This window comes from Ranitomeya variabilis, chromosome 7 (genome assembly GCF_051348905.1).
Source record: "Ranitomeya variabilis isolate aRanVar5 chromosome 7, aRanVar5.hap1, whole genome shotgun sequence".
Classification (NCBI taxonomy): Eukaryota; Metazoa; Chordata; class Amphibia; order Anura; family Dendrobatidae; genus Ranitomeya; species Ranitomeya variabilis.
In genome coordinates, this window is record NC_135238.1 from 107,795,504 (window position 1) to 107,816,289 (window position 20,786).

At 45.0% G+C, this 20,786-nt stretch overlaps 1 protein-coding gene across 3 annotated transcripts in view; it reads left to right on the forward strand.

The window, feature by feature from the left end:
* The window catches only part of STAT1 (signal transducer and activator of transcription 1), a 2,295,457-nt gene that overhangs the window by 1,196,028 nt on the left and 1,078,643 nt on the right, over positions 1–20,786 (forward strand). For all 3 annotated transcript variants that reach the window (XM_077275645.1, XM_077275646.1, XM_077275644.1), the window contains exon 19: positions 7,108–7,202. In XM_077275645.1, coding sequence (XP_077131760.1) covers positions 7,108–7,202 — 95 coding nt within the window. The remainder of the gene's footprint in view (positions 1–7,107; positions 7,203–20,786) is intronic.

Below are 20,786 nucleotides of genomic sequence, written 5' to 3' on the forward strand. Positions count from 1 at the left end.
ACGGTGAGTCATTGGACGTGGTATATCTCGATTTTTCCAAAGCATTTGATACCGTGCCGCACAAGAGGTTGGTACACAAAATGAGAATGCTTGGTCTGGGGGAAAATGTGTGTAAATGGGTTAGTAACTGGCTTAGTGATAGAAAGCAGAGGGTGGTTATAAATGGTATAGTCTCTAACTGGGTCGCTGTGACCAGTGGGGTACCGCAGGGGTCGGTATTGGGACCTGTTCTCTTCAACATATTCATTAATGATCTGGTAGAAGGTTTACACAGTAAAATATTGATATTTGCAGATGATACAAAACTATGTAAAGCAGTTAATACAAGAGAAGATAGTATTCTGCTACAGATGGATCTGGATAAGTTGGAAACTTGGGCTGAAAGGTGGCAGATGAGGTTTAACAATGATAAATGTAAGGTTATACACATGGGAAGAAGGAATCAATATCACCATTACACACTGAATGGGAAACCACTGGGTAAATCTGACAGGGAGAAGGACTTGGGGATCCTAGTTAATGATAAACTTACCTGGAGCAGCCAGTGCCAGGCAGCAGCTGCCAAGGCAAACAGGATCATGGGGTGCATTAAAAGAGGTCTGGATACACATGATGAGAGCATTATACTGCCTCTGTACAAATCCCTAGTTAGACCGCACATGGAGTACTGTGTCCAGTTTTGGGCACCGGTGCTCAGGAAGGATATAATGGAACTAGAGAGAGTACAAAGGAGGGCAACAAAGTTAATAAAGGGGATGGGAGAACTACAATACCCAGATAGATTAGCGAAATTAGGATTATTTAGTCTAGAAAAAAGACGACTGAGGGGCGATCTAATAACCATGTATAAGTATATAAGGGGACAATACAAATATCTCGCTGAGGATCTGTTTATACCAAGGAAGGTGACGGGCACAAGGGGGCATTCTTTGCGTCTGGAGGAGAGAAGGTTTTTCCACCAACATAGAAGAGGATGTTTTACTGTTAGGGCAGTGAGAATCTGGAATTGCTTGCCTGAGGAGGTGGTGATGGCGAACTCAGTCGAGGGGTTCAAGAGAGGCCTGGATGTCTTCCTGGAGCAGAACAATATTGTATCATACAATTATTAGGTTCTGTAGAAGGATGTAGATCTGGGGAATTATTATGATGGAATATAGGAATATAGGCTGAACTGGATGGACAAATGTCTTTTTCCGGCCTTACTAACTATGTTACTATGTTACTATTTTGATATTTTCTTGTGCACTTTACTTTTTGAGGTGCAGTTGGGCCCAGATGGCTTTGTAAATTGTGGCCTTTGTTCACACAGGACGCAGTACAGTTAGCACTGGGCAGCCCGCCCCAGGGCGATTATTAATAGGCTGTGATCCAGATGCTTTGCATTCTCTGTGTGAGCACTGCTGCATGCAGATTATCTGTTTGCACTGGTGTGCCAAATGGCCAATCCCTGATTGTAGGCTGGCTGTCTCATTTGGTATTACCGCACCTGTGTAGTCGCCATCTTTACTTGGGCCCTCTGCACCATGATAGTTCATTTGATTTGAGGCCTAGACAGGTAAGCATCTTTGCCTGTTTTTTTGGTGTTTTCTCTAGAATAGTGGAGGTTTTTTCCTCTTTTCTGAGTTCTGGAGAGAATGGGATTTCCTAAAAAATTTGTGAATGGGATAATGTCTTGTATGATGGTGTGTCAAGTGAGTTTCTTGTTAATGAGTTTGAATGTTCTCCCGTGTTTGCGTGGGTTTCCTCCGGGTACTCCGATTTCCTCCCACATTCCAAGGACATACTGATAGGGAATTTAGATTGTGAGCCCCATCGGGGACAGTAATGATGTGTGCAAAACTTTAAAGCACTGCGGAATATGTTTGCGCAATATTAAAATAAAGATTATTATTAATGGGTGGTTGAGTGAGAAAGTGAATATTATGTCTGTTGTAAGGCAGGGGTGTCCCATGTCCCCTGTCTTGTTTGTATGTGTGATTGAACCTTTGTTGTGCTTGTTGAGACGTGATAACATGGTGCGAGGTTTGTTGGTACCTGGGAGTGGTGGGAAGCATGTGAAAGTTCTTGGATATATGGACGATGTTGTGGCTGTGAGTGAAAGTCTTGCATCTATGAGTAGGGTTAAGGTGCTTTTGGAGTTTTTCTGTGGTGCATCTGGCTTTAGAGTGAATTGGCATAAATGTAGTTTTAAATGTTTTGGGGATGGCGGGGTTAAAATGGAGGGGGTAAAGTGTGAGGGGGTACTATCAAAGTACTGGGAGTATTATTTAATAAGGACTTGGAAGGTAAGGAGAGCTGGGAGGAGTGTGGATTGCGCATAGAACGTAAGTTAAATTTTTGGCAACTGAGAGACTTGACCTTGGGTGGTAAGATTTTGATCATAAAAGTGACGAATCTTCCGATTTTGCTTTTTATTGCAACAGTTTTTCCGCCGTCTTATAGAAAAATAAAAAGAGTGGAAAAGTTAGTTGATACTTTTTTCTGGAGCAGTAAATTAGAGAAACTTAAGAGAGAGAGTCTTTTCAAGGCTTGTCACCATGGTGGCATGGCCTTTCCAAACATTGAGATTTTTCTGGGGCTTCAGTATATCAAAACTGTAGTTATTTTGTTGAATGGAAAAACTAAGGGAGCGTATATGGCAAGTTATTCTGCTGGTTGGATGTTATATGGCTTATGTTGGAGAAAGAGGGATGCTAGAGTGCCTGTTGCTTTCAAGTGTCTGGTATGAGGTGGTTGAAATGTTTGTGAGGAAGCATGATTTATTGAGTGTGCCGATGAATGATTTTAGAATGGTTAAGAATGTGATGAAAATAATATGTAAGAACGAGGTGGAATGTAGTATTGTGGGTTTGAGAGGGAATGAAATTTTGGTTGCATGGAAGAGTTTGGGAACACATGGGATATCTAATAGACAAAGGGATATTGTATGGATGTCCTTGCACAATATTATGCCTTTGCGAAAGGTTCAGAAGAGAACAGATATGACCAGAACAGATGTGTGCCTGAGTGAAGGATGTGAGACTGTGTGGCATACTATGTGGGACTGTGATTACGCGTACAGTGTGTGGAACTGTGTAAGTGGGTTGTGTAAGGAGTAAGCTGGTGTGAGTTTTATTGATTGGCGTGTTGCGATGTTTGGAATCGGTGCATATAGTTGTGTGAAAAATAGAATACTATGGTTAATTATGACTTGTATGATGCAGAGTTTGTGGGGTGTGAGGAATTTAGGACTTTTCAAAGAGAAGCATTTATCTGTGAATAAGTGTGTTGGGATGATCATTTCTAGATTATTCTTGATTAATAAATTAGACAGCAAAGGCAGTGGTGGTTCTGATGCAGAGGGCATTTGGAAATTTAATAAATGGCAGCACATGATCAAATATCAGTGAATTTCATTGATGTTTAGCTATAGGGATTTAGGATGTATTTTGTTTACATCTTTGGTTTGTTATACTAAAATAAATATGAACCATGATGATGAGAGTTTGAAACAACGATGTTTAAGTTGATGAGCTTATATTGAGTTGTTTATAACTAACCTGAATGGTTTAAAAAAAAAAGAAACACTGTCTGCAAATTGAGATTCTGGTTTGGGTTTTATCCTAAGTCATATAGTGAAGTATATCGTGGCACAGCTGTGTCGGTGCACAAGATAGGTTCCCCACACCAGTAAATATATAATAAATTAATAACTTGGCACTCAACTTTGTAAATGGTGATGATTTGGTTTTTGTAGTACTTTGGTAGCAGTCCAAATTAAACGTTTCGGTCAAACATAAGACCTTCAGTAAACCGACTGCTTGTATGATGAATGTGTAAGATGTCTCTGGACATAAGGTAGGTCCTAAGATATGAGGTGTGTACTCAAATGGACCTATCAAGGGAAATAATTTCCCGGGTAAGACCAATATCACATCTAGCTAGTTGAACTAGCGGCTGTCACGGGGAGACTAGGTGGGTGAGAGCTAATAACCCGGGCCCCTGCAATTTCCCTCAGACTAGGGAAATGTTGACTGACCCTCTACCTGAAGTTTACACTGATAGTGTGCATGTCCAGGCCTCGAACCTCACCCTGCCTCCTGTTACAACCCTAAGCTGAAAATCTCCGCCCTCCACCCAGTGAATGTGATACACCAATACCCACAGTTAGCACAGACAAGGATAAAGGAAAATATACACCACGCCGCAGTCACTCAGGAATACACTATAAATGTCCAGGGCAAAATAAACACAAATATAGGAAGGAGTAAATAAGACAAAGGAAAATACACCACCAGCAACGATTCTCCAACAACCAGCTCTCCACTCCAGACCGAGATAACAACGCAAGACAGAAACTATAATCGGCGACGCCCAATGATCTGGAGAACTATTTAAAGGCCATGGGCATGGCCCAGCTTCCAATCCGAGGATCAGGTAAATTAACCCTGGAACAGCTGGACAAAACCTAGCCGACGCCAATGAGCAAATAGTGGTCAAAAGCAGAATTACCGCTGTCTGACGAACGACCTGGTCTGAACAGCGTCCGACATGACAGCGGCGGACACCGTGTTGAGGTACACCATTCGCTCACTACATACGGGCAGCTGATTTTCCAAGTGCGCCCTTCCTCTCCTGAGGCATCCTAATGCACCTCATTTAATAGACTACTACACCATTACCATTTGGCATTCTAGTGTTTTGATGCCATAATATACGTGATCCAGTCCTTTCTCATGCTATCACACTGATTATCAATCCATCTCCTGAAACCACAGTGGATATATAGCTTTATGTACTGTTCACATTGAGCGACTTGTACTAGCCACGGTTCACTTCAAACCTAGAGCTTTAGGCCCAGATGTGATATTGGTCTTACCCGGGAAATTATTTCCCTTGATAGGTCCATGTGAGTACACACCTCATATCTTAGGACCTACCTTATGTCCAGAGACATCTTACACATTCATCATACAAGCAGTCGGTTTACTGAAGAAGGTCTTATGTTTGACCGAAACGTTTAATTTGGACTGCTACCAAAGTAATAAAAAAACCAAATCATCACCATTTACAAAGTTGAGTGCCAAGTTCTTCGTTTATTATCCTAAGTCATGTGACAAGACTTGTTAAAAGGTTGACATTGACTTTTAGGATTGCTACTTCCAATGGGTGGCACTAGAGTTCTAGTCCTTTTCCTCTCTGCAGAAACAATTTGCATATTTCCCAGAGGACCATTGCGGCTTTAAGTCTCCTCATCTCTGCATGCTTAGCATGTCAATCTCTGCAAGGAGAAATGATACTTCTTAGATATTGGTCAGACGCCTCTCACTCAGCCAAACCAGATCTCCACTTTGCACTGAGGAGGGGCAGTACCCCGAAACACAGTGTCTGCAAATTGAGATTCTGGTTTGGCTTTTGTCCTAAATCATGTGACAAGACTCATTAAAAGGTTGACATTGACTTTTAGGATTGCTACTTCCAATAGGTGGCACTAGAGTTCTAGTCCTTTTCCTCTCTGCAGAGACAATTTGCATATTTCCCAGAGGAGCATTGCAGCTTTAAGTATCCTCATCTCGGCATGTCAATCTCTGCAAAGGGAATCGATACTTCTTGGATATCATCTTGGTATATGCCTCAATTCTGGTATATGCCCCTATTCTGTTATATGGCCCCATCATGGTTGATTTCCCCCTTTCTGTTATATGTCCCCCATCTTGGTTTATGGCACCCATCCTGCTATATGCCCCCTTCCTTGTAAATGATCCTCATATATTCAGTGCAAAGGAAAAAAAAAACAATAAAAGCTTCTACTTACCTTCCACATGCTCCCACATAGTATTGCGTTTTCTGTGTGGTCTCAACAGATCGGCAGTGAGCAGTGATCACAGCTGACAGGCTACGATCACTGCTCCTTGCAGCTGCAGATACTTATCCCGGACCTCCGCTCCCCGGCACTTTCTTTCTGCCCAGGCTCCTGTCATGGCAAGCACTGACTGAGCAGTGCAACTTGCAGCATACACTGGGGGCTCCACAAAGATGGCTGCAATCTCCTTCCACAGCTGTGACCTGGACAGTCCATAGCGCATAGCTAGAGGCAGGAGGAGCTGTATCAATACAAGTAGAGCGGTCACCGTCTGATCGCAGTCTTTTATTCCCAGGGGATGTCGTAAGTGAGATGTGTAAGAGTCCTACTCAGACTTTTTCACACCCCTAAATGAAAATGACAGTCTCCAGTGGCTAATGTAAAAATTAATAAATAAAAAAAATAATAATGTGGTACATTTAATTCTGTATTAAGAATTGGTGGTATCATCAATAATTATTAATACAAAATTAAAAATCATGGCACCTTCCCTTTAAGGAAAAAGCCACCGGCCTTTTTCTTGAAGAGGCTTTGCTGGCGGTCCTGCTGTTGCTTATGAGGTTGCTCCGCTACCCTGTGTTTTTAACGACGGTATAAAGAAAAAAAGAATTAACATGTTGCTTCTTTTAACTGCTTCACAATTTCCGAACCCTAAAGCTGCTATAAGACGTATCAAAAGGCATATCGTTGTTTATGTTGCTGTGCATTATATTCATAATTCTGGTGGTTATGAAGTAAGTATAATCCAGCCCACTGCAATTACGATGCCAAATTTCAAACTGGAGTCAAGTCACTGAAAAAGCAGTAAACTGTTAATGTAAACTGTAAGAGCAGGTGGAGGGGCTGGGGAAGGAGGAGACCCAATATACAGTCTCAGCCTGTGCACCAAAATCTCATTACCAGAGAACATCAAATTCATATTAAAGAAGAAACACAAAACGGATTTCTTTACCAAAGGAATCAATTTAATGGCCTCATGTAGTGAACCACAGTATAATGGCCCCATATGGTGCACCACCGTATATTCTGTATATCAGCCCCATTACGGCCATATCTTAACTTCAACTTGCAAAATTGTGCTGACAGGTTCTCTTTAAATTTGAAATAGGGGTTAATTGAAAAGTTTTGGTGACAAAATACAAATTTGCTATGGATAAATCTGCTACCCTTTAGTTCTGGTCTTTACAATCCTTTTATATAGTTTTGAAAGATGTGCATATGTCACAAAAAGCAATTTCTAATTTGTATAATGTGTTTGACTTTAGGAGAATTTAAACGACAAGAACTTCCCATTCTGGCTTTGGATTGAAGGCATCTTAGAGCTAATTAAAAAACACCTGCTTTGTCTGTGGAATGATGGGTGAGCATTTCAATGTGTATTTTTGTGAATGTTTTTATCCCCTTGAGCAGGCCTGGGCAAACTGCGGGCCCTATGGGCCACATCCGGCACCCCCCCCCCCAAAAACCACATCCCACCCCTATTGTATGTCCTGTGCAGGAGAGGTAAGGGTTAAAGGCAACCTGTCACCCCCAAAATGGAAGTTCAGCTAAGCCCACCGGCATCAGGGGCTTATCTACAGCATTCTGGAAAGCTGTAGATAAGTCCCCCGATGTCACCTGAAAGATGAGAAAAAGAGGTTATATTATACTCACCCAGAGGCGGTCCCGCTGAGATCCAAGCCAATGGGTGTCGCGGTCCGGATCCAGCGCCTCCCATCTTCATAGGATGACATCCTCTTCTTGTCTTCACGCTGCGGCTCCGGCCTCTCTGACCTTTCCCGGCGCCTGCGCACTGCAGTACTTTGCTCTGCCCTCAACAGGGCAGACAAAGTATGCCTGCTCCAGAGCTGCGGCGTGAAGACAAGAAGAGGACGTGATCGCAAGAAGATGGGAGGCCCCGAACCGGACCGCGACACCCATCGGATCGGACCGCCTGACCAAGTGGGTATAATCTAACCTTTTTTTCTTATCTTTCAGGTTACATCGGGGGGCTTATCTACAGCATTACAGAATGCTCTAGATAAGCCCCTGATGCCGGTGGGCTTAGTTCAACTTCCATTTTGGGGGTGACAGGTTCCCTTTAAGTCCAGCATAGTGCTCCCCCTGTGATCTGTGGCTTATCACATCCACTCCATAGACTGCAATAAAGATTCTCACCCCCTGCCTGTCTGCTCCTGCCCATATGTGATGTGGATCTCTGCATGTGGAGTAGAGGTGGGAGAAAAACTTGTTTCCAATGTTCCCAATTTAGTGCTTGATCAACTGCTATTACGTGTTACGATAAGCTTCATTGCAACAAGTATTGTCAGGCTATGTTCACACAACTGTAATATTTGTCCAAGTGCTGTATATGAAAAAAAAAAAAAACCTCAACCTCAGACAGAGCACTAGGAGTAATGTTAGGCTGCTTTCACCCATCAGTTTTTTGCCGTCAGGCTCAATCCTGTTGGGATCCGTTGTAAATTGTAAAAAAAAAACTGATGTGACGGATCTGTTCTTCCACCGGATCTGACTAGCGGATCTATCAAGACCCCGGATCCATCAAGACCCCGGATCCATCGCATCAGTTTTTCATCCGTTTCTTCCGGGTTTTTTTATCCATTTTACGACAGATTACGACAGATCCGTTTTTTAAAAACGCCCATGGGAGGCTTGCAAACGTTATTGGCTACTGAAAATCTATATATACAGTGTTTCTACAATCCATCTTTGACAGGTTGTAGAGGAAGTGGTGAAGATGGAAGGCATGATGGCAAACATTCTGAAGATTTATGGATTTCACTTTTCAGGCGAATCGTTTGAAAGTGATTGTTCTGGAGAAGGAGCGAGAAAGACAGTGCATTATACATCTGCGCTGACAAAGTTTTTGGATTCACCCAATCACAGCACAGAGCAGGGGTGTCAAACTGCATTCCTCGAGGGCCTCAAACCATGCGTGTTTTCAAGATTTCCTTCTCATTGCACAAGGTGCTGGAATCATTCTGTGCAGGTGATTAAATGATCACCTGTGCAATACAAGGAAATCCTGAAAACATGACCTGTTTGCAGCCATTGAGGAATGCAGTTTGACACCCCTGGCACAGAGAATGAATGGGATGTATTCAACATTATACATAGAGTTAAGAGGAAACCCCAAGAAGTTTTTCAGCTACGTTCATATGCAAACGGAGAACTTCGATTTTTTGGTGGAAAGAATTGGACACCTCATCCGAAGAAGTGACACATGTTGCCGCTTCTCCATTTCACCGGAAGAGCGTCTGATGGGGACTCTTCGGTAAGTCATTTTTATTGTATCTCCTACTGTTAAAGCACATTTATAACTGTAATGTTGTTGCTGGTATCTTGTACTAATTATTGCCTTGCCTTTTTCACAGATTCCTTGCAACTGGAGAATCACTTTCCTCACTGCATTTTCAATTTAGACTCGGGATTTCCACCTTATCAGAGATTGTTAAGCACACCTGTCATGCATTGTGGGACTATTTGCATGAAGAATTTATCCCACATCCCACAACAGAGAGTTGGCTGGATATTGCAGACAAATTCCCAAAAATTTGTCAGTTTCCCAATTGCTTGGGTGCAATGGATGGGAAACATATCCACATCGTCAAACCTGCTGCATCTGGCTCAGAATATTTCAACTACAAGAAATATTTCTCCACTGTGCTCATGGCCATCGCAGATGCAGAATACAAGTTTATAGTGGTCAATATTGGGGGCTATGGCCGCTCCAATGATTCGCAAGTTTTTAAAGTGTCTGCAATGGGGCGTCATCTCTATGGAAACACCTTCCAATTTCCACCCCCAAGACCGCTGCCTGAATCCTCTGGGCCACCAATGCCATTTTATGTGTTGGAGATCAAGCATTCCAACTATCGGAACACCTGCTGAAGCCATACTCAAGTAGTGGATTGACGCCAACTAAAAGTTTTTAATTACCACCTAACACGAGCATGAAGAATGGTGGAGTGCACTTTTGGGATTCTAACATCCAAATGGCGAGTTCTGTTGACCGCTATAAACCTAAAGACTGACACAGTGGAGGAGGTTCTGAAAGCTTGTGTGGTCCTGCACAATTTCGTAATATGCAAGGAACAGATTGCCATTGATGACCACTTTGAAGAAACCACATTGAATGATTATCATAACATTACTTTTAAAAGTTATGTGTCATTTTTCCAGAATGAGGGACAAATTTGCAGAATACTTTATTTCACCTCAGGGAAGAGTACACTGGCAGGATGAGATAGTTTGAAAGCTTTGTCTTGGACTTTGTTTTACCCAAAGTATTGTACCTGGTTGGGTTTTACCCAAAGTATTGTATCTGGTTGGGTTTTACCCAAAGTATTTAACCTTGTAAGTAAATAAATGAAAGAAAAAGTTGGGAACTGGTATGGGGCAGGATGCTGTTATGGGGCAGGAAGCTGTTACAGAGCAGGAAGCTGGTATTGTATAGGAGGGGAAGGAGGGACAGTGGCTAGAGGGGGGCAGGTGCTGGGGGAACTACCGTGGCGGGTGGAGGGGCTTGGGAGCTAACATGCGCTAGGGCAAACTGGCAGGCTTGCATTACATGCATCTGCTATCAGGAGATAGCTTGTCTATGTGCTCGACTACTGCCTGGAAAAAGGAGTGATTTGGCGATTTACTTGCATCTGAATGTATCCTATCCAGATGCGTGTGCAACTCAAGAATGCTGTTGTTGAGGAGCTTGAATCCTGCAGTCATTTGCTCCGACAACAGTTTGAGACAGTTTTGAAAGGATGCATTCAGATACAAGAACTCGGGCGCATAGTTCTTTTCCTGACCCCTCTAGTGCTGCCGCCCAGAACCCACAGGTGTTCTAGAGGTGGCAGCAGTGTCAGAGGGGTGGGGTAAAGGCAAAGCTACATCCTCACCAGCAGCTTCATGTAACGAAGTCTGCCACGATGCTCCAGCGCTGGTGGATGGAACTGAGGGAACAAATGTGAGGGAAGGCTGGGAAGGTGCAGATGTGTCGGGTCTGTCGAAGTGGCCCCCGGTGGCGGACTCCTGTGGGATCTCTTCAGAAGGGTTCAACTCTGCAGGCTCTCAAGTGCTGCAGACGGTGCTGTGGAATAAAGAAAAAAAATGTAATTAATAATTTATATTGTTATTGCTTGGCCCTGGCTGAAACAAACAAACAAAAAAAAAGGTTACACATGTAAACATTTTTACTTAGTAAATGGGGTGGGGAATATTAACTTTCTGCTAACCATAGTCGACCGGAGGAACGACGGGGCTTGAGCATATTTGTATTTGCTCCTGCGTCTTCCCAATCTACTCAGGGCCTACATCTTTGTTGAACTCCTTCTTGAAGTGGTCCCTGAGTGACCGCCACTGCTTGATTTGTGAAAACACACATTGGTTAGTATACAACACATTACATCCAGCAACATAACTGAACTGTGCATACTTAGGCGCTTGATTCTGGGCCCGAAACTCCCCAATGGTCCACTGCTTCGTGGGATACTGCCTCCCAGAGCCGACGGGTCACACCAAGATCTGTGTGGCGGTGGTCCCCCATATTCCACAGCGGCTCCCGCTCTCAGATTAGATCGATATCGAGACCGGCCTCCTCACCGTCAGAGTCCGGAGCACTCTGTGAAGCCTGTTAAAAAAGACAAAAAACCATAACATTACACTGAAATCATCAACATGAGGTGGAAAAATACAAATCTAAATAAAAAAGGTACTTACTCGATGGCGACTGCCCTGACGCTCACCCGACGACCCTGGGAGGCGATTTGAGGACCTCTAGATCGAGCCCCAGAATCGGAAGACTAAAAAAAAATAAAAAAATTATGTGCTTGGATGTAGGCTTATGTGTTGTGTGTACTGTGATGTCTGTAATGATCTGTTTTTATGTGTTGTCTGTACTGTGATGTCTCTGATGATGTGGTTCTGCGATGCATGTTAGAAACTTACCAATTGCGAGCCCGCTCCGGGTATTTCTCCACTTTGTACATCTCCTTCTGGAAGCACCTCTGATGCTGCAGCTTCCTGTTATACAAAAATTATATATATAAGTGAAGATCGCCAAAAAGAAAAAAAAAAGATTTATTTACCTCACAGCGCTGACGACGCGGGGGAGGACTCCCAGAAGAAGACATGCTGTGGCTGGCTGCTGGCCTGGTAGGATGTGGCTGGCTGCTGGCCTGGTACGCTGTGGCTGGCTGCTGGCCTGGGAAAGGTTTCAGCTCTGGTGGCAGGTCTGTGTCTTGCTTGCTGGCTGGCTGGTAAATAGATGAGTGAAGCACTGCCTGGCAGGCTTTATATCACTTTTCTAATTGGGGGCTGGCCAATTGTATCTGAGCATGCGCAGTTAAAAAAGCGGAATCCGGCGCCGGATTTCATCATGTGACGGATCCAGCACCCATAGGCTTCCATTCTAGCAAACATCGAATGGCGCTGGATCCGGAGCTGTCCGGTTTTTCGCTGGAGACAAAAAACGTTACTTTGTCCGTTTTTTCCGGCTGCCGGATAAGCAATTTTCGACGGATCCGGTGAACGACGGATGAAACCTGAGGACATCTGTCACAATCCGTCCCTAATACAAGTCTATGAGAAAAAAACGGATCCGGCGGCATCATTCGCCGGATCCGTTTTTTTCAAAATTCGCCGGATTGAGCCTGATGACATAAAACTGATGTGTGAAAGGGGCCTTATGGAATTGAGCTACCTATTTATTCAGTCGTCATGACAGCACTAACGAGAGAGGGGATCCGCCCTTCAGGGACAGGAAACCTACAGAGATAAAAGGGCGGCACCTCTCTCCCGCATCAGTTGGTTTCCTGTCCCTGACAGGGGACCCTGCAGAGGCCTTTGGAGAAAGGCGAAGAAAGAAGTTTTGGACCCAGGTCCGACTCACCGATCCTGGAGGCGGGATGGCCCCTTCCTCGGTGTTGATCGCGATGCTGGAAGTGCCGCACCACAGAGGGCTGTGGGGGCAGGCAGCAGCAGAGCAGGAGCAGCCTTCAAGGGGAATGCGCTCTTTGTTGTCCCATCGCCGCAGGTACGGGTAAGTATTAGGTGGGAGGCCCTCCTTCCAGCCGTATGCGGGGGTTAGGGGTCCTCTCCAGCCAGGGGGCGCAGTGTAAAGACTTTCCCTGTGCGGCAAGGGGACACTGAGCATCAAGCATTGCGGTGCTCTTTTCAGCCGGTCCTCTTTCCTCGGGGCGCGATTGCGGCGTGCTGTCAGCGGCACCAGCGTTCTCCTCTGTCATGTGCGCAGCGTGCGGCGTTCGGAAGCTGCAGGGCGCACCGGAAGTGACGCGCGCGATGGGGCGAGGCCTGGGCGGCATCTAGCGATGACGTTCGGCGCATGCGCACTAAGCGGCGCCGGGGGGAAAACATGGCGGCGCCCTGCCGGCCTTTGCCGAGAACAGTGTCCGGGGGTTTTTTGCTTTAAAAAAAAAAAGAGGGGGCTGGATACGGCGGCGCTTTCCGGAGGGGGCGGGGGGAGGAAATATCTGTATCGGTCAACCTCGTGGGGGAAGGGCCTCCCACATGCGATAATGTACCAGGCAGTTCATCAGGATTGGCCTGCTGACCCCCATCTGGGGGAGGTACCCTATTGGGGGCCGGCTACTTAAGAAGTCGATGGCGGCTTCCTCATGCTTCACACCCATTTGTTATAATGGAGTCTCAGGAGCAGGATCCGTTGCTTTCTGAGCAACAGTGTCAACCCCTGGAGAAGCCCCATGCAGCGAACACCCAGCGACGTTCTAGTGGCAGTAGTCGTCCTGGAGGTAGAGCTGACCAATCTTCTAAAGCCGGAAAGTCCTCAAGCCGTATGGATGTTGCTTCGGTGGAGAGGGTCCCCCCGCAATCTTCGGTACCACTCAGACACTATAGGGGTAAGTGATCATCGTGAAAGTTCACTTAGTGATTTGTGTCCCCCCTTATTTCCCTTTCTTTACATCAGGGAAAAAAGCGGTCCTCTAAGTCTAAGCACAAGGAGTGTCCGGAATGTGGTATTCCTCTCCCAGATGAATACGTTAAAAAACTATGTGGTCCGTGTATCCAGCGTTTAATAGCGGAGGAAACACCAGATTTTGCTGCTAGTCTAAGACAGATTGTCAGACAAGAGATTAGAAGCTCATCAAGATCCCAATCCCATAATAGGGAGTCTAAAATAATAGATCCTGGATCCCCAAGTTCACGTGAGGACAGTGACCTAGGAGATCTGAAGTCAGAAGCTTCCCACACATCAGTATCTTCTTCGGACACCGAGTACGGGCATTCTTGTTTCTCATTTGACCGGATAGACCGCCTCGTAAAGGCAGTAAATAACACAATCGGAATTGAACAAACACCGCCAGAAAAATCTATGCAGGATGTGATGTTCAAAGGATTGGACCGCAAATCCCGCCGATGCTTCCCGGTGGTAGAAAAAGTTAGCGCACTAATTTCCAGGGAATGGAAAAAACCAGAAAGGAAGGGTTCTCTTCCTCCATCCTTTAAGCGGAAGTATCCTTTCGAAGAGTCCGCATCGGCGACGTGGGATAAAGCCCCGAAGCTCGATGCAGCTGTAGCCAAGGCTTCCAAAAAAAACCTCTCTACCGTTTGAGGATCTGGGGACTTTAAAAGACCCACTGGACAGGAGGGCAGACGTGTTTCTCAAGGGAGCCTGGGAAACTTCAGCAGGGGCTCTCAGACCATCAATTGCTGCCACCTGCACAACACGCTCTATGATGGTATGGTTGGATAGCCTGGAGGATCAGCTGAAAAACAAAACCCCGAGAGTTGAAATGTTATCCTCCCTCTCTATGATTCAGGGGGCTGCGGCTTATCTTGCCGATGCTTCAGCGGACTCAGTTAAATTGGCAGCCATGTCGGCCGCACTCTCTAATTCAGCCCGTAGAGCAATCTGGCTGAAATGTTGGCAAGGACACATGCAGGCCAGATCCAAATTATGCAACATTCCGTGCGAAGGGGAGCACTTATTCGGTCCGGTCCTAGACGAATTATTAGAAAAAGCGGGGGATAGTAAGAAACGTTTTCCCTACCTCGGTAGACCCACTTACAAACGGGGCACTAATAGGAGGTGGTTTGACCGAACAAGACCAAATAGAGAAAAACCCAGATATGACGTCAATAAAAAGAAAGGTAGAGGCTATATGTTTAATTCCTTTAGAGACAACAGGAAGCCACAATGACTGGCGGACCGGGTAGGGGGCAGGCTTCTAGCCTTCTATCCGGCGTGGCGTAATATTTCCAATAGCCCATGGGTCCTGAACATTGTTGAAGCCGGACTAAAGTTTGACTTTCAGATCACTCCTAATGACAGATTTCTAGTAACACCGGTGCGTTCTTCTTCTGCAGAACAGCGGGCATTAGAGATTGAGGTCCAGGAACTCCAGCAGAAAGGCGTTTTGGTGGAGGTTCCTGAAGTACAAAGGGGTAAAGGATTCTATTCTCCCCTCTTTTTGATTAAAAAGCCAGATAATACCTTTCGCACAATTATAAACCTTAAGGGCCTAAATAGGTTTTTGTGGATTCCATCATTTAAAATGGAGTCGGTCAAGTCTGCAATAAAGTTATTGTTTGACAGGTGTTTTATGGTCGTCTTAGATCTTAAAGACGCATATTATCACGTCCCCATACATGTAGACCACCAGTGTTATTTAAGAGTTGCAGTCCTCTTAGGGGAATCGATAAAACACTTCCAATACAGAGCACTCCCCTTTGGTGTTGCAGTGGCCCCTCGGGTGTTCACGAAGATAATGGTGGAGGTTATGGCACATCTCCATGAGCAGGATATTCTCATAGTTCCATATCTGGATGACCTATTAATAATAGGAAACTCTGAATCACACTGCACGTCCCAACTACACAAAGTAATTGCAGCCTTGCAAAGGTTGGGGTGGATAATTAATTTTAAAAAATCGCGATTGCAGCCTCTAGAGGTTCAAGAATTCCTGGGTCTCATATTAGACTCGAGGTTACAGGAATGCCGTCTTCCTGACGTTAAGTTGGAAAAAATCCAACGACAGATACTTAAAGTGATTGATAATCCAGTAATAACATTGAGGGGAGCAATGTCACTGTTAGGCTCACTCACGTCGTGTATCCCGGCAGTACTTTGGGCCAAGTACCACACTAGAGTCCTACAGTGGGAGGTTTTGTACAACACTCGTCTGTTAGAGGGTCGCTTGGATAGTTCCTTTTCCTTGTCTGTTTCCACTATTCAGTCCTTACGTTGGTGGTTACACGCTCCAAACCTATGTAATGGGGTTCCCTGGATAAACCACATTCGCGAGTTATAACCACAGATGCTAGTCCCACGGGATGGGGGGCGCATATGGGCGAGATGTGGGTCCAGGGGGTTTGGTCACACTCCGAACAGAATATGTCATCTAACCTTAAAGAGTTGTTAGCCGTAGAACGAGCTCTGAGCCATTTCCTTATATCCTTACAGGGCCATCACGTCAGACTATTCTCAGACAATCAGGTAACGGTAGCTTACATTAACCACCAAGGGGGAACCCGTTCCAGATCTTTAATGGAGGTATCGGGTCGTATCTTACAGATAGCCGAAAATCATCTACGGTCGCTCACATCACTGCATATAAAAGGGAAACACAACGTCATAGCCGACTTTCTAAGTCGCAGGAAGCTCGGGCAAGGAGATTGGGTGCTCAATCAGGTCATCTTCGATCAGATCACCCATCGTTGGGGGTGCCCACAGATAGACCTCTTCGCCAACAAAGAAAACAAAAAATGTCGTCGATTTTGTTCCCTAAACCCCAGAGACAATCCGGAGGCGGTGGATGCCCTCCTAATTCCTTGGCACTTCAATATAGCCTACGCCTTTCCCCCGTTGAACTTGATCCCGATTGTTCTCAGGAAAATTCGGGAGGACAAAGCTCATGTAATTCTGATAGCGCTGTTCTGGCCCAAGAGGCCATGGTTTCCTTGGCTGAGGAAAATGTCCATTTCTCAACCGTGGATTCTCCCAGACCTCCTCTCACAGGGTCCAATCTTCCATCCACGAGTGGCCAGTTTACATCTGACGGCGTGGGATTTGAGGGTCATTGTTAAAGAAAAAGGGGTTTTCAGATGGACTTATTAATACCCTATTAAAAAGCAGAAAAGATTCCACGACAAATATTTGTTAGAATCTGGAGAAAATTCCTGTCGGTTTCAGGGTCAGTTATGGGTCAGAAAGCTAATATTCCAAAAATCTTGGAGTTCCTGCAGAGAGGCCTAGAGATGGGGCTGGCTACAAGCACCCTTAGAGTCCAGGTTTCAGCCTTAGGCGCATTGTATAATTGTGGATTAGCTAAAAATTATTGGATTGCTCGTTTTATTAAAGCGGCGGCTAGATCAAGACCCATCGTTAAGAAAAGACTAGCCCCGTGGGATTTAAACCTGGTCCTCTCAGCATTAACGGAACCCCCTTCGAGCCTTTAGAATCTGCTTCTATAAAAATCCTGTCCTTAAAAACAGCTCTTTTGATTGCTCTTACGTCTGCTAGGAGAGTTAGTGATTTACAGGCCCTCTCTAGACTGACTCCATATATGCAGATTAGAGAAGATAGAGTAGTATTAAGAACTGATCCCCTCTATCTTCCGAAGGTAGCGTCAAAGTTCCACAGACTTCAAGAGATAAATCTCCCCACTTTTTGTCCTAATCCTAAAAACCAAAAGGAACTCAAACTCCATACATTGGATGTCAAAAGGTGCCTTCTTAAATATATTTCTTTAACAGATCCCTGGAAAAAAGATAATTCCTTGTTTATATCCTATCAGGGAGTCAAAAAAGGGTTTAGAGTATCCAAAAACACCTTAGGTAGATGGATTAGGGAGGCAATTTCTCTGGCTTATTCAGCAGGTGGCCTAGAAGTCCCGGAAGGCGTAAAGGCTCATTCCACTCGTGCCATGGCAACTTCCTGGGCAGAGAGATCGGAGGTGTCGGTTGAGGATATATGTAAGGCGGCCACATGGTCATCTCCGTCTACTTTCTTTAATCATTATAGATTAGATCTTGGTAGCTCCAGCGATCTTACATTTGGTAGAAGGGTGCTGGAAGCAGTAGTCCCGCCCTAATACTCTTTTCTCTGTAATTCTCTCGTTAGTGCTGTCATGACGACTGAATAAATACTCAAGCTACTTACCAGGTAGCGGTGTTTTTCAGGAGTCCATGACAGCACTCCTATATTCCCTCCCTTTCTACTGGTATGGGTTTCATCACGATAAGTATATTCTCATGTAGGTTAATTTTCTACAAAATTTTTAGTCACAAGGTGAAATGTGTTAGATATTTATGTGTTACTAATCAATGGAGGTCCTCTCATGCTCTGTAATCCAACTGATGCGGGAGAGAGGTGCCGCCCTTTTATCTCTGTAGGTTTCCTGTCCCTGAAGGGCGGATCCCCTCTCTCGTTAGTGCTGTCATGGACTCCTGAAAAACACCGCTACCTGGTAAGTAGCTTGAGTATTTTTCGGACTATAAGACACACCTAGGTTTTAGAGGAGGAAATTAGGGGAAAAAAACTGAAGCAAAAACTATGGTCAATTCTGTACTTAAGATCACCTATCCTGGTAAATATGGTCCCCTCATCCCCATCCTGGTATGCATAGCCCACATCCCCATCATGGAATGCATGGTCCCATCCTTATTCTGGTATGGTTGGCCCCATCCCAGTCCTGGTATGCATGGTCCCATTCTTATTCTGATATGATTGATTGGCCCCATCCTGTTCCTGGTATGATTGATTGATCCCATCCAGTTCCTGGTGTGCATTGCCGCATCCAGTTCCTGGTATGATTGATTGGCCCCATCCCGTTCCTGGTATAATTGATTGGCCCCATCCAGTTCCTGGTATATATGGCTTCATCCAGTTCCTGGTATACATGGCCCCATCCAGTTCCTGGTATGATTGATTGGCCCCATGCAGTTCCTGGTATGATTGATTGGCCCCATCCCAGTCCTGGTATCCATGGCCCCATCAGAAAAGATAAAAAAAAAAAAAAATCCTCTACTCTTACCTTCCTCCGCTCCCTTGCAGTCACAGCGTTCTGCTCTGATGCCAGCAGCTGCCTAATGCTTGTAAGCAGCGCATGGCAGGGACATCATGTGCTGCTCACAAACAGAGCACAGCTACCGGAATACTCACTGGGTGTTCATCAGAGATCGCGGTGAGTATCCATTCCTCTTCAGTAGCGGTCGCTGTCTGCCGCATGCTTCCTGCCTATACGGGCGGTCATGTGTGCTGATACTTAGGAGAAATGAATATTCAGAATATTCATTTCTCTTAAGTATTGGCACACGTGACCGCTGGCAGCAGGAAGCAGGCAGCTGACAGTACGCGCTACTGAAGAGGAATGGATACTCACCGCGATCTCTGATGAACACCCGGTGAGTATTCCGGCAGCTGTGCTCTGCTTGTGAGCAGCACATGATGCCCCTGCCATGCGTGGCTTACAAGCATTAAGCAGCTGCTTGCACCAATGCACGACTGCGAGGGAGCGGAGGAATGTAAGAGTAAAGGTTTGGTTTTTTAAATCTTTTCTGATGGGGCTATGGATTCCAGGACTGGGATGGAGCCAATCATACCAGCTTGGGGATGGGGACAATCATACCAGTACGGGGATGGGGCCAATCAATCATACTAGGATGCCAGGAAGAAATTAATATTCATTGCCCTCCACGCCCATGGGCGTGGAATGCAGTGCATATTCATTTCTCTTTAGCAGCAGGCACAGGAGTTCGCTGGAACTGTGGCTCCTGCCTCTGTGACCCGCTGTTCCTCCGATACCGCTCCCCCACCTCCCCACCACAGCCAGAGCCAATATATCCGGACCATAAGACACACCCAATTTTTCTCCACATTTTGGGAGGAAAAAAAGTGCGTCTTATAGTCCTAAAAATACGGTATTTAGATCACAGCTTGAAAATGTCTGTGTGAGAAATGTTACAGCACCCATCGGTCTCTTCTGTTATTCAGATCAGACTTGCCTGTTGAAGTCTCTGTGTGCAAAAATAAAAAAATTGGATTCCATATGAATCATCCATATAGCATCTGATTTTTACGAAAACATTTCCATTACTAACACAGGACACTATTTGTTCTTTAAAATCATATTCACTTCTGATGTATAAAAATGGATTCCATACGGATGACTAGAGATGGAAAATAGTCTTTCTGGATGAAAATAAAGATTTTTTTATATGCTCATGTAAACTTCATCACATAAGCAACTGCTTTTTATAAAGTACAAAATTAATATTATGCAGAATTAAAGGATGATCCGAAACCAAAGGTGACTTTCATACTAAATTTTAATTTAATAATCTAATCACTTTTCTAATATAGTTCAGTTAAAAAATTTCTAACATTCCCTCTCTACTCTAACTTCCTATCTGCTTGTGTGTTTGTTTGTTTTTTTAACTTCCAATGGCATTTGTTTGAGAATCCCAGTGCATTTTGGGGTACTCACACGGGGCATCATCAGAGGGCAGAGAATGCAGTCACTGCCACAGCTGCTTTCCCCACCATGAAAAGAAGCGTCATCTGTTTCAGAGACTGGACTTGTCCCTGGTGGGTCACCTCGTCTCCTAAGGCTATGTGTCCACGTTCAGGATTTGGTCAGGATTTTATGCAGGTAAAATCCTGACCAAATCTGCACCTGAGGTCACTGGCAGGTCACCTGCGGTGTTCTTGCATGATTTGCGCATTGTAAGGACATGCTGCATTCTTAAAAGACACGCCACATGTCCGTTTTCGCGGGTGTGCCGCATGCGTCTTTTAATGCATAGTGGAGACGGGATTTAATGAAATGCTGTAACATCTGGACGCTGCGTGTTTCACGCTGCGGCTCAACGCAGCGTCAAACACGCAGCGTTTCCTGAACGTGGAAACATACCCTTAGAGCCAGCAAGGGAGCGCACTGTTACTGTGCATTCAAAGGAATATAGCACA